Source organism: Convolutriloba macropyga, chromosome 4 (genome assembly GCF_964194025.1).
Source record: "Convolutriloba macropyga chromosome 4, txConMacr16.3, whole genome shotgun sequence".
Classification (NCBI taxonomy): domain Eukaryota; kingdom Metazoa; phylum Xenacoelomorpha; order Acoela; family Convolutidae; genus Convolutriloba; species Convolutriloba macropyga.
The window spans coordinates 5958994-5974471 of record NC_134471.1 but is presented as its reverse complement, the minus strand read 5'-3'; the positions used below and the strand labels follow the sequence as shown (position 1 = coordinate 5974471).

Sequence of the window (15478 nt, the reverse complement as noted above, 5' to 3'; positions counted from 1 at the left end):
TCTTTAAAATTCTAATTAGGAGAGGGGGGGGGTTTGACTATAGATATAGGGTACAGTAACTACTTAAAGTCAAGCTGATGTATTTTTACGTAACGATCGGTTCAAGCATCGTCTCTTTTCTGGTTGAATATGTTGAGTATGGTATTTTGAATCAGTCAAGGCCTACAGTTGGCTATTATCGTATAAATGTCTTTATTGGTCACCCGGTATCTTTTTAAACCTCGTTACCTCAAGTGCGTCAAAATATAGCAAATAATTAAGCTATATTTTAGCAGTCCCAATTGTGGGGTTGCAAAAAATATGCAACAAATTAGCGGATGGTAAAAAACGGAAACGATTTTTTTCTTCGTTAATTTTGACCATTTAATGCGTTGATTGTTACAAAACATGAAATTTGGAGTCCTTGGTGAATTTTCAATCAATATATCAATTTTCGCTCAAGGTAGAGGTGAATCGAAGATCAAGAATTCGAAAAAGTGAAGTTTATCTCGAAATATTCTTTTGGAGTATACTGAGACTGACACGGAAAATTCCCATGTTTGGACTTGACAGAATCCAATAAAAGAATTAAAAAATGATACAGCAAAACTTTTATTGTTCTTCTACTCCTCCTTGAGAAAATGAGGGAAATTGAATTGAGGTTACTTTTAGAAATAAAGCAGGAAAACATAGAGCAACCTGTGATTTTTATTATATTCCATTATTTGTTTCTTATTTTTGCTACCGAAATATTACAAAAAAAAACAGAATAGTTTTTTTCGCAATAGATGGCACTGGTTAAGATCTATCACTGCATCGTGTCACTGAATACTCTCACTATAGCTTCTGTTAGACTTTGAGTCAATGGAGGAGATTTCAAGAACGTTACAATCGTCTTCCAGTAAGTTAAATGCTTCAATATTCAAAAGGTAAAGAATGAAAACTTATTAACATATAGGCTTATTAATTTCTTAACTTATTAAAATGAGTTCGACAAAAATATAAGCAACAATTCTTAACAAAAAATTAATCAGAAGCCAAAGCAAATGATAGTTAAAAACAAATACACAAATAAAGGAAAATACAAGAAATTTGCAAAATATTTGCTTGTATACTCGATAAAAAAAGAAACGAAACAACCAGGAACACATCATATTTTGAAATTTTACTGAGAAATAGACAGCCATTTGCTATTTCATTTGCAACGTGGTTTGAGTAATTAAAAAGCGCAATTATGATGATTAAAGTATCAGTGTTTTCTTTATAAAAACTCAAACTTCTGGCCTAAAAAGGTAGCCTATATAAAGCGGAAAAACTAAAAATATGTTACTTCGCAAAAATTAGTAGGAAACAAATCTTTTCCAATATGACTCCAATGATTTTTCTCGGGGTACACGGTGAAAATATTAAGGTAAATTTACCTCAAAAAACACCTTGACTTAACTGAAACGCTATGGTAATTATACCAGAAAATTACCTTAAACTAACCTTAGAATTTAAGGGGCACCACCTAAATTTTACCTCAAAGGTAAATTCTACCTTAAATTTACCTTATCAACAGTATACGTCAACTCTGTTGGGGTAAATTTACATTAATTTTTTGTATGTAATCTTTTTGAACCCCTAATGCCCATTTTATTTGATTTCATGGAAAACTAAACAAATCATCCTTAAGAGCAACAGTTAAAAATAGTGCCAAATAAATAAGAACTTCTTGAACTGAACAGATTTATAAAAATAGGACCCTGATTTTTTAACGATCCTTTAGTACGACTTAACGAAATTACCCCTTAGTACTTCAGGAAATGTTCGCAGATTTGAAATTTTTTACAGGTTATGCAAAAATTTTTGTGAAGATCATTGAATTCTGTTCACTTCCAATTTTTCCCTGAAATGAAATCTGTTCTTTATAATGCATTTTTTCTTGTCACCACACAACCTTAAAGACTTTAAGCTGTTTCAAAAAACGAGACAAATCCGATCAGACTCTTGAGTTTTGACCTGTATCTAATGATTTGTCATACGAAACTGGTCAGCTTCTATGCATTTCCTGTTTCAATTGCTTTATCTTAAAAGTGATTATACACAGTTGCGAACAATCGAATTTTAATCTCTTTTCTGGTGATCATTTTGTTACCAATGGTTATTATAAACTGTTTTTCATATTTAAGACTAGCACCATTTTTCCCATTATTTGGAACTGACGAAAACTCTGGAATTATTTGGAACTGAACAGAAGCTTGCTCCCCGGTTACCATAGTTGCCTGATTTTTGAATTTGTGTTTTTAATCTAATGGCGATGCTTAAAGGCGATAAAAGACTACTGTTGAAGGCAATAAGAGATAATTCAACAACTCGGCCGATTTAATCTTGTGGTATATTAGATAATTGTGTACTAAAAATTTGACCTCTCTGAGGTATGATGGAAACGCAGTGCATTTCCAAGGCAAATTCTCAGCGTGGATCTGTATCAGCTTTCCACTACAAAATTAATAAAGTGAGATTTCAGGCATCACATCTAAACACGGATTCGTATCGAGAATCCTATTCGCCTATATTAGTCTGTACTAGCGATACTATTGCTAGTCTACCTAAGGGAATATGACATATGGCAGTAAGCACCAAAGGAAAGTGATCTTCTCGGAATTGAACCCTTTTGAGAAAAAAATACTTTGGAACCTCCATTAATATGGGAAATACGGCAAATCGTTCATAAGTTAGCTTTTCTTGCTAGAGAAGGAATTTTAATTGATATATACGCAAGGCAGCTCCCGTTAAAGTTACTCCACTACCAGAATCAATCAAGAGAAAGATGTAGATAATCGGCTCAAAGCGAATACCCGAAACCAACCGCTAAAGAACACATGGCTAACCAAATGTCGAACAATTGAGGCTGCGGGAATTTTAGGCAATAGATCCCGGAAAATTTGTTTCAGCAAAGCCATCTCTCTTTTTTATCTTAGTTCAGGCATAGAAGACCATCGATTTTTCTGTTCACAAAAACCAACTATCAAATTTAACCAAATAACAACAAAAGACTTCTGAGAAGTTCTCGATACTGTCTTCACATATCCAAGAAACATAACTCTCGACCACTACCCTCTTTTAACAAGGAAGCAACTAAAGGGTGAACCCATAAAAAATTGTAAGGGTGTTTGTGGGAAACTTCCTTTAATTGTGATCACGGTAGTCATGAACAAACGATAATCCGATATGTCTTCATCACAAACATGCAGGAAGGAGAAATTTAACTTGAACTCTAAGGGGAAACATCAGTCCCTAAGCAAGCGATAGAGCAGACCATTAATGTGGAAATGCGCATACAAAAGCGGCTCAATTTTTGTGTACTTCTGCCTACATGGGAACCTGCTCAACCTCATCGGTTAACAACATTCAAAGGATGCGGAAGAAAACATGGAGAAATCTAAGTAATCACAGGCCGATTATCTGTCTTATTTGCGGCAATATATGGTCCCCTGGTCATCGTCAAAATTGTCTAGCATGAGGTGAAGCCTCTAAAAACTGTGCTAAAAACAATCCTTTTGCCCAAGTTTGTCGAAAACCATAGATATCCATGAAACCAAAACACAGAGTCAACAAGATAGAAGATATAATACAATCTGAAGCTGCCACAGTAAGATCATCACCATTGGTAGACGAACAATTCAATCAAATCAATAATTTGCTAAAACGCACAAAATCTGTGATTCAAACTGCGACTCTAACTAAGATGAACTCGAAGACAACTGCGTAGCAGTTATCACAGAATACCGAAACCTCAGGTGAGAGGAACTAGTCAATGCACAGGTACACTTTTGTAAAATTGAGAAAAATGTTTATTGAATTCCGGCAGCTTTTGCACAATTATCCATAACAACATAGCAATTGCAGCGGTTATGAACAACAAAAACAGCTATTAGATAAGGCCGCCAGCAATGCATGAGTTCAAAACACTTCCAAATGATATAATCAATATAGTTGGTGTCATTAACACTACAGTAAAATGCAACGACTGAGCGGCCAAAGATGGTTTAGTCACAGTCGTAGAAGACGGAAATCAACCATCTGACATCGATCATTTGACGTGATCTCTTCTCTTCCCTCAGCTAAGACGATCCGAAACTGATCCTATATGTGATTCAGAATCGGTGCCTAATTAAGTCACAAGTAGGACGCGATTTCATTGCTCTTATTTCCCGTGTTGGTGAGTGTTTCCTCGAAAACTTCATTCCAACTCTTCAGAAAGGCCAACGAGTACCAATTATTCTTCAATCATCAGTAAAAATTGAACTAAAAAAACTAATTAACGTGAAGCATATATAAAAATTAATATTTGCTCTGATGAAAACTCCATATCTTCTATTATTTTTTACTGGTATCAGATGCCTAAAGTTGAAATTTTGATAGACACAATTCAACAAAATTTTAATGCAAACGCCTCGAGTGGGTCTCTATGTTTTACAACACTGGATTTGAAGTACGCTTACAGTCAGATAAATTTATACCCGGAGACGTCTCGCCATTGCAATTTAAATATAATAGCGATTGTACAGCGGACAATGTATATCGTTCCATCACTGGTTTCTACGTCAATCTGGCACTTCCCCACTGGAATCAAAAACATCATCGATCCTCAGAACATTAGATCTTAAACAATTAAAATCATTCTTAGGTCGAGTACATTTTTTAGGAAAATTAATGCCCAATATGTCACTATTGTCATCCTCTACGCCTTCTTTTAAAAATAAACACAAAATTAAAATTAAAAGAGAATGAAAATCACAATTCCAGCACCTTAAAAATCAGGTAGCAAATACAACCGAAAATACATTTGAAAAAACACTTGGAAACCCGTATCGTATGTGATGCACCACGTGCAGGTTTAGGTGTTGCATTAGAACAGCGATCACCGACAGGCTGGCATACCAAAGCACTAGCAACATGTTTCCTTAACAACAATGAGGAAAAATATAGTTTCCTTGAACTAGATTTTTGGCGCTAGAATGGTCTGTAGATTGTTTTCAAATAGTATCTTTTCGGAAAATTATTTACTGTTATCATTAATCATAGAGCAATATTATCATGCACGAAAGAACCATCATCTAATGAATCAGATAATAGTCGTCTCAGACATTAGTTGGACCAATTATTACTCTTTGATTTTAATATTGAAGACATACCAGGTGCTGAAATGGGGCTGGTAGACTATTTGTCTCGCCAACCAAAGCAATAGCTATTAACAAACACGACAACGAGTTTGCGGATGTAACAGTTACCTGCATTGGTGATGCGAGTGCAGTAATTCAAATAAACACAATCAAACAGCCAATCACAGAATATTAAATCGATAAATAAGACACATGCCATTGGTGCTATTAGTACTCAGAAAACGAACATTTCCGAATGGGTTTTTGTTTTGAACAGATGCTACATTCTCTCTCTGCAAACACAGCACAAATCCGTCATCCAAAACTCAACAACATGAGCAAAAACACTCAATCACAACAGTCTCCTTCAACAAACTCAGGACGGGTCACATTCCAATCAACTTCAGATTCAGACGTCAAAGCAACACGTTCTTCAATCGAGAGACAAACCAATCCCAATCTGGAACTCCCAATCTGGCACAAAAGTAAACTCTGTACGGATATAGGTAGGAATCTCAAACCGGTAACACGTACATCAAGGTGGATACCACTTCAAATTTGTTCCCAACCTTGAAGAAATACAATTAGGTTTTGGAGGTCCAATAACGAATGAAAAAGAACAGGATATAAATTTTCTGGCATGTATAGATTTTTTCTCCAAATATCCAACAGTGAAAATATTCGGCGAAACTAATGATCCCAACATTGTCAAATCTTTAGATGCATTTATTCATTTGCACGGAGTACCACGAAACATTCGTTTAAACCAAGCTCGATGATTAATAGAAAACAAAATTAAAAACCTTTGCAAAAAAATTAATATTAACATAATAACTGCACTAGCAAATGACCATAGTGCTATTGGATTAGTGGAACGATTGATACAAACTGAAAAAGACGCTTAAGCTATATGGAATTAGCACGTAAATCCAACATGTTCACAATAAATGTTTCAAAAAAGTCAATCGAATATCAATTACGTAGATGTCAGCAAAAAATGACAAAACTGACACCTTTCCAGCACACTTTGGCAAAAAACCCTACCCAACACATTAGGAAAGCAACAAAAGTGCACCCTCAAATTCTACAAACCTAACATATAAATAGATTTTGAATCCTTATTTAGAAGCAGATACTTAACCAGTAGACGATTATCTGGACAACAACGGATAAGTCTGGACATAAAGAAGCGACAAAATGATCGAAGAGGGCATGATACCCGTTCAAATTGACTCTGGAAATTGCTATAACAGAGAACAAATCAAATCATTATCCCGGTTTGTTTTACAGCCTAAACTCACAAACCGACTCCCTGCATTGAGAAATCCTTGAAGCTGAAACTGGCCAGAGAGTTGACCAAAGATCTAGAAAAAGATTGTTGTGGAATGTGGGATACCTTTGTTCCCGGAATTGTAGTGAGCCGTACCTCATCAACAATTGCGGTTATCACACAACCCGAAGTCCCAAATGTACGATTATGGAACAACGAAACTGCCAAAGTTGGCAAAAAATGCTGAGCGAAACATTCCAATTCGAATATACTCTCGACACAGACCTCTTCCATACGAGAAAACAACAGAAGAAAAGATTGCTCAACAAACCAAAGACCTAAAAAAAGTACATGGGAGACACACAGATTCTCCAAGGACATGCTGACAATCTTTTGGGTATTTCGTCTGCAGACAGTAACATTTTAAAACTAATACCAACCCGCAAACCATCAATGCCTCAACCACTAGTCATTCGTGCAGAAGTACATGTACTCCAAACGCATTTGCAGCATTTTCGACTTCGACACCTACAACCTCAACTGGTAAACGCACCAGAGAAGCCTCGTCACAATGCTTTGAACGTTCTCTCTGTTCGGTTAGTGAGTCTGAGTCAATTCCTCTTCCAAAAAAAAACAAATGACAGAAAATTTTGTCATCGCAACTATAATTCAGGAGTAAAACACAAAACCACCAGCGGAGGAAATAAACTTCGAACTTCCTGTACTTAGCCCTCCTGATCCGAGAATCCGGCCAGCTACTAACTCTCCCAGGTAGTATGATTATTCGGACTATGAACGGGAGATCAACGAGTCTGTGTTTGTCATACAAAATCAAATATCCTAGAAACTCAAACTCTTTAACTCAAACTCCTTAATTCAATTTCAAAATTCATTTAAATTTCCGATTCTAAATTCAATATATTGTATATTATTTAATTTTATCATTCATTCGTGACACTTTTACGGTTTAATTTAGTTCCAAGTTAGAGTATCATCATTTGCTGTGTTAACTCTTCAAATTCACAAAATTACAAGGGAAACCAAACACAAATACGCAAAAAGCTAAATCCAAAAAATGCTATCAAGTGCAATACGTTTAAATTACTACTTATCTCTAGTTACTAAAACAAGCAAAACTAAAGAACTAGATTTGATAACCAGCAAATTGTTTTACTAATAAATTTTCATATTTTATTCATTTTTGATGTTCTCAAAATACTTTGTACAAATTTTCACTTTTTGTCTAAATTTTTCTTGCTCTTCATAATTTGTCAAAGCGGCGGATATGTGGTACATTAGAAAATGTGTAATAAGTAATTGACCTCAGTTCACTGAGGTATGATATACTTTCGACTTTACGCTGTTCAGCTGATGGTATTTTACCTCCGTCTGAAAAAGCTAATTATTTGTTCATGCCGCCCAATTTACTTAACGATTCATTTCTTCACAAATTTATCTTATATCAATTGTTCTGTTCTATATCTCCCTTTGAGCCCAAAGTTTTTCGAATTTGAAACGCAGCGGTTTTCCTAGGCAAATTCTCAACGTGGATTTGTATCAGCTCTTCACTTCAAATTTAAAAACTTGAGATTTTAAGCTTCACTTCTACGGATTGTGCCGCAAATCCAAGTCGTCTAAATTAAACTGTAATAGCAATAAAAATGCCAGTATACCTAATGGAGTACAACAACAACCTAAGGAGCAGAAAAAAATTTCTATCCTTAATCGGTTTTACATTTACCCTAGAGTTACTATATACCTTCAGTTTTGTCATTTTGAACGTTTTTTTGTGTTTTTGTTTGGTCTTTACAATTTACGCTTGGGTTGATCGCTGACTCTCAAGTACGCTCCTCTTCCTGATGAAAAAGTTTATTGATTCAATTCTGAAGAAGCGACAAGTATCAATGAAACTTGCACTTGGTTGGAAACGCATTCTTCCTTCAGTTAAATGAGCACTTTGTAGTTTTCCTTCAAATTGTTCTGGAGTGGAGAAATATACAGTCTGAACGGCTGAGTAAACTATTAACAAGGAGTTCGGAAACACATAAAAATCATGCTTCGCATGGCCTCTTGCCAGTAAAAAAAATGATATCATTACTGTATTTGAAAAATTGCATGCAGTCATTGAGCCAAAAGCACTGTGATCCATTTTTATGTGTATTTTATGGACATTTGCACTAAACCGATACAATTTTATTGGTCGGAAGAGTAAGCCTCAATTTAAAAATAAACATCAGAACTGCTGGGACCGCACATAGAATGGCTTTTCAGGATGGGTTTTCGGTAATAGTGGAGCAAAAATTTTAAAGTTTTGTATACAAACTATTCTCTAGACCAATGATTTGTTTCGAGTCGTCGTTTGTTGGGTTCGCCTGGTTTTATTTGGTGCAAGCAAAACTTTGTCCTATTAATTAAAAAAGTATAAAAGTTTTGAGCCGTTTTCCAGCAGTTTTTTTTTCATTTTATATAAATATATTCCCTCTTTGGACACAAAAATTTCTAGAGTGCACTTACGAAAAAAATAAACATGTAAAACTTTCTAAGAAAGCGTTTAACTATAAAAATCAGAAGAACAAAACAAAGCAATAATTTTTTCTTCTGCAAGAAATCACACGAAAGCTGGAAGAAAACTTGTTGGTTAAATAAGATTGTAAGAAAGATTTTTTCTCAAGAAGCAGACTTTCTGAAAATGCTTCGATTCATATTGATCTATTGTACTATAAAATTTTATCTGAATGTAGTTTAACTGGCAGATGAGGAGGATGAGGATGTGAGCAATTTTCTAGGTTAAAGTAGAATAATTTTATCTGCAACAGACCTTTCCTACAAATTATTGAGATGATTTGTTATATAGATTGTTTAGAACTTTATAACCCGTTTTTTGAGCTGGCAACATAAAATGTGTGTGTGGTTTGGTGTGTGTGTGTGTGTGTGTGTGTGTGTGTGTGTGTGTGTGTGTGTGTGAAAGAGAGAGAGGGAGAGAGAGAGAGAGAGAGAGAGAGAGAGAGAGAGAGAGAGAGAGAGAGGTTGTTGATAGCCCGGCGTTTCTTAGAACAAAAACTAGTTGGCTGGGTGAAATGCAGTTGATTTTTGTTGCAACTGGAGGTATCAAAGGTTTTCATAAAAACCCGGTTTGAGGTGTGATCGCTAAAAATTGCAAAAGATGTAAGATTTGCGGTGAATTTGAATAAAAGAGTAAGATTTGCGTTCAATGTGATGAATGCGGTGAAAAAAAACTATTGAGCGCTGAAAAATGATTTTTTGTTTTTTTTCACCGCTTAATGGTGAAAAAACAATTTTCACCACTACCAGCAGAGTGCGATGAAAATTTTTTTTCACCGCTACCAGCAGAATGCGGTGAAAAAAATTTTCACCACTAAAATCGCAAATCTTACAAATATTCACTGCGCTAATTTCAACGCTCATCTTATATTCACAGGAGATATCATTCAAGTTAGTGACAGCTGCCGCAATGGATTACGAAGTTGGGGACATGCAGGAGGTAGTGGTTCGAAACCCTTGTAGGGAAGTTTCTTTTTTGTAAGAATTCCAGTGAATGCGGTGAAAAAATTGTTTCACCGTTAAGAACTCCAAAAATTCACCGCTTTCAACGCTAAAAGTTGCGGGCGCTTTGCGGTGAAAGAAGTTTTTTTCACCGCTATTCACCCCTAATCTTACATTATTTTTTGGCCAAACCTCGGCCCGGCAAATATTAGACTTAATGAGGGTTTATCGAAATTTCAAAGAAGTCAAAAAGCACATCTATAATTTATGATGATATCCTAAGAACTCAAAAATGTACCAGTTGATCGGATTGTTCCAAAGAAGTGTTTTTCATTGGCTGAAAGTTTAAATTCCACCTACAAGAACGCAGTTGACCAAATCAAACTTCATCTACATTCTAATTGAAATTTTTAAAATTAAGTCAGCATGCATAGAATCATTGAAAGAGGAGCCTGAAGATAGGGAATCCACACTTCTTTCCACAGTGTCACAATTTTTTGGGTGGAATTTAGTCAATAGTTCAAATCTTGGGATTCGTAGATGTGAGGGTTGGTCTGAGATATTTCTTTTAGTGGCTTATACTTTCTCTTGGTAGTACTCCCGTTGACTTGTCAGCAATTTGCGATTGTAGCATGTGTGCCATAATTGGTCTTAGTATTTCAACTTGCTATTTAATGAAAAAGTCATTTCGTTTTTTTTTGTGAAAAACCCATTGTAACTGCATAAATGCAATTCGTAGATGATTTCCTGGTTTAAGTTTCTGACGAGCTTTTGCGAAAGTTAATTTCTTTAATCTTTCCTTTAAGTTCGCCACATCTGTTCAGAATCTGATCTTCACTTGTAGGTTCTTTTTGATGTCTTGCTGGTACGAGAGCTTTCGTTTCGTTGACTCTCTCTTGTTGTAACCAGTAGCATCCAGCCTTCCGAGATTGATATTCTTGACTGAATTTACATGATTTCCAGTTTATTTTAATTGGGCAGTTAGGTATGAGTTTTTCAAACGAAGTTTAGTGTCATTGTTTTCCAATAGCGCTTTCTTGATGCTCGGTGATTTTTATTCTCAAACAACTTAAGCGGAGCTGTTGATGCCAAACCAGAATAAAAATTGATTAATATTTCCATTCTCACTATTGAGATCACAATTTTTCCAATTAACCGCAGAATTTAGTTAAGGTGACAGATTTTTGAGTTAAGAGAACAGAAACACTTGAGAGTCATCTTTAAATTTTTTTTTGCAGCAATTTCTCTTCAATCATATCTAGATACTTGACCAGCGCCTTCATATGAGTTTTGTTATTTTGGTTTCTGCTCATTTTCGCGGTCTTGGCAAAAAAATGAAATTTTTTGCACAGCTCATAGCTCAAAAATTTAAAGTTGCAAAGCTTCACTGATTTGAATAATTAATCGCAGTTTTTTCTTCGGTATGTGATAATTGCTTTGAGTTATGAACTAAACTAGCTTCCGTTATTACTTTAGGGTCAAGAAAATGTGGAAATGTGGATTTTGATAAGAGGATAATTATGAGTTGCAAGAAAAATATCTGAAAACATATTAAAAATAAATATATATACATATCTTCAAAATTTGAAAATAATCTTGAGTTATTCTTCCCTTGAAGTGTCTAATCTGTATCGAAATTTTGAGTAAACTGATCTTAGAAGCTGGTTTCCACATATGCATCTGAATACTTTGCCAGATTCTACTCTATTTCCGATGAGTATTAAAATTGAGCTTAAATTTTTTCAAGTGCTATTTGAATTATTTCAAAATTTTTCGGAGGAACATCGTCTTTACATCAGCCGACGGCTAAATCTGCATTCCCATACCTCATATTTTTAATTAGTCTGTAAGTCGCACCTAGCTTTCTTGAACATCGGTTAATTTTGGTACCGATAGACGCTTTGAAATGATTACTAAAAAGGTTTTGTTAGACAAAAGAAATTGACAAATTTGGTCTAGTTCGTCATCATCATGTTTCGGAATTCCTCGAAGTCAACTTCCCCCGACTGGTCTCGGTCTGTCTCTCTGATGAGGTCTTCCAGTTCCCACTCTGACATTCCTGGATCCACCTCTTTCAGGATGTTGCGGATGGCACTGGTTGCTATGGTTCCTGTGAAAATTTTTTGTAATTTTTGGGTGCAAGGTTTGTCTTTTTTAAACAAGTAATTTGAATAATCACATTTAATTCCATATAATTTTTTGCCATCGCCACCATTTTTTTGCCACCAAAAAATGAATGGTTGGTTTTTCAGATGATTATTTCAAGCTTAGACCCAAAAACGGGTCTAAAAAATTCAATCGGCTTTTCCTTCTCTAAGACAATGACACTTCAGCTGTGTGTGAACCAATTTCCCTAAGGGATTTCATCTCGATTATAAGTTATCAGCATGACCTATTACCTTTCAATTGACATGTGGTATCTTCCACGACCTAATTTTTACCTGTAATGCGAACATCCAAATGATGGAATAAATTTTACTTAGCAGTGCTATCATATTTGTAGATTTAAATAATTTAAATACAATTAATTTTTTGGAAAATATTTAGCACCATCTATAAGTTGTTTTCTGAAATTATGTTTGCCAATCAAACGACGAGAAATTCTCTGTGGAACGGATTTTGGATGAAGAGGGCAGTTGCTACTAAATTTTTAAGACCTGGCTGCTAAACGGTTTAATGTTAACTAGTATAACAACTAGTTAAGATAGCACGTTCATGTTTTCCTGAAATTCAGCTGTTACTTTGAAATAGTTTTGGAAGAAACTGAACTGTAATGTTCTAAAAGTGTAAAGACAAAAAATGTAAAAATGTAAAGTTCTAAATGGAGTCTTGAAGAAGAATTACGAATTATTGCAAGATTTGAAAAGAATTCTGACCTATCTCAAACGTAATGTCAAATTAGCAAATATTTGCAAATTTTCACTGCTGAAGTTCAAATTTGCAAAACAATATCAAATTTGCAAAACCTGTTTGCAAATATTTGCAAATATAATACATTATTTTACAAAGTTTGTACATCAATTTGCAAATTTTTGCAAACTTGACCTCTGGTTTCAACTGCGGTGGTTCAAAATTTTTTCTGCATATTTGTCTAAATCCATACAATTAAGAGGCATTAATCGTGTTTGACTCAATTTTTGTTTTGGTTTGTCTTTATTTCGTCTTGATGGAAGGATGTCCCATGCTTCCTTATATCCCATGATATCGAGTTCTCTAATGGAGAGAGAGAGAGAGAGAGAGAGAGAGAGAGAGAGAGAGAGAGAGAGAGAGAGAGAGAGAGCTTATAATGCTTTTAATTACGAAATGAAAAAGAAATTTAGGAAGACACTAATTTTTCCTACGTTTGATTGTCGAATGTACGAAAAGGTTCTACCCTTAGCCCAAAAAATCTTGATAAAATAATCAAATATGTTCAGATTTTCAAAGCCGTTTCGTAAATTAATTTATTTTAATAATTTTTCCAAAATTTATTTAAATTACCTATTAATTTAAATACCTTGTTCTCTATTCCATTTAATTTCTTTGACTTGATACGTCTGCGCAACATCTAATTTTACTTTTGTGGTAAAAATTGCTATAAAAGGAGGCAAAGTTGATATGTTTTTCAGAAAATTTTCAGGTAAATTTAAGGTAAGTTCAAGTCAAGCAGAATTACCTGAACGTTTCAGGCAACCCGTATAAGGTTCCATACACGCCGTTAAAAAATTTCCGTTGCTTCTTTGTACCATGGTTTTACCATGTTTGCCATGGTACCAAGTTTTCAATACAAATTTTTTGATTTTGAATTGGTTATTGAACGATTTAAATGGTCATATATAATATGGTCATACATAATATGATTAATATTGATATATATATATATATATATATATATATATATATATATATATATATATATATATATATATATATATATGTATATATATATATATTTATTTGCCAAGATTTATTTATGATGGTCAACCCAGATTAAAGGTGTTTTTTCAGGTAAGTTTACTTAAACTGTTTTTTAGAGTGTATCGTGAGCGAAATCTCTACCCTGGGTTCAGATTTCAGATGGGACTACGAAATATGTCCAACAGGTTCGTGGTCTCTTTGTGCGTTCAAAAGATAGTAAGACCAGACTTTAGTGTTTTGGTGTCGGACATACATTCATATTTAAAGTAATAAACTCTTGAACTCACTCGTGCGAGATCACACGAAAAATCGTGTGTCGGCATGCGATTTTTCGGGAAAAAAGACTAACGATATAACTGGTTTTTACATGATTTTTCATGAATTTCTCAATATGGGCATCACGAGTTTTCGTGTGATTTACATAACTTTTCATGTGGACTTTCATGTAAAAGAGACACGATAGATCTGGCTTTTACATGATTTTTAATGTAAATCTACATGAATTTTTCGAGCTGGGCATCACGACTTATTTTGTGATTTATATGAGTTTTAATGTAAATTTTCATTTAAAATCACACGAACTTTTGTTTGTTTGCACAAAAATTTTGTGATATTTCACACGAGTTTTCATGTGATTAACACATAAGATTTCTTGAGATTTACATGAAATTTTCATGTGATTTCTCATGTAGAAACACACGACATCTCATGTGTTAATCACATGAAAACTCATGTGAAATAGCAAAAAATTCGTGTGCAAACAAACAAAAATTCGTGTGATTTTAAATGAAAATTTACATTAAAACTCATATAAATCACAAAATAAGTCGTGATACCCAGCTCGAAAAATTCATGTAAATTTACATGAAAAATCATGTAAAAGCCAGATCTATCGTGTCTCATTTTTTCCCCGAAAAATTGCGTGCCGACACACGTTTTTTCATGTGATCTTAAAAATCATGTGACACTAAAAATCATGTGCACAGAAAATACCATAATCTAGTCCCTCAGCAGACCTCACGCTAATTTCTTACAGTACATTTTATAGAAAGAAACGAAGAAACTGCAATCTCGAAGAAATCTTTCGGAAAGGGAGACATTTTTTTCAATTTTATTTAAAATAATTATTTACAAGAAAACAATTTTTCGTTTCTTTTCTTGGAATTTTAAAGAAGCATTTTGACCATATAACTCTTGAGTGCGATACATATACTTTGAACACATTATTCGTAAAAATTTTGAACCCATTTTAATGGGTGTTTAGATGACCATGGCATAAAATTCCAATTAAAACAACTCAGGTAGAGTCCTTTGAGTTTACCATTTTCTCTTTCAAAATGACAAAAAAAGAGAAAATGGCACAAACCTCACAAAACAGAAACGACGGTAACTTGTTAGATTCTCTTTTATTCTCCAGCTCCGAAATCATATCTTTTTTGCGCGAAACAAACTCTCAAGCTACTGAAATTACGAAGTGGAGTTGTCAGTCACTCAAAATGAGCGCTGCAACATGAAGTTTTATGCGACATGAATTTGGGTTGCCCACTTTTTTGTTTTTACGTAATATCTTTGGTTGTAATCACTGGAAAAAGCCCTATGTAGCATGAAATTTTCATTCACGGAACAGATTTGTGTTCTAAAAGAAACTGGGCCGAGAAAAATTTTCTATAGTTTCTATAAA

The 15478-nt window shown here is 34.3% G+C and overlaps 1 protein-coding gene across 1 annotated transcript in view; it reads right to left on the bottom strand.

Annotated features, from left to right (window-relative positions):
* Positions 1 to 11654: 11654 nt before the first annotated feature.
* Positions 11655 to 15478, bottom strand: part of LOC142338229 (troponin C-like) — a 32993-nt gene continuing 29169 nt past the window's right edge. Inside the window, exon 4 of the mRNA XM_075387890.1 lies at positions 11655 to 12010. Coding sequence (XP_075244005.1) covers positions 11856 to 12010 — 155 coding nt within the window. The 3' untranslated portion in view covers positions 11655 to 11855. The remainder of the gene's footprint in view (positions 12011 to 15478) is intronic.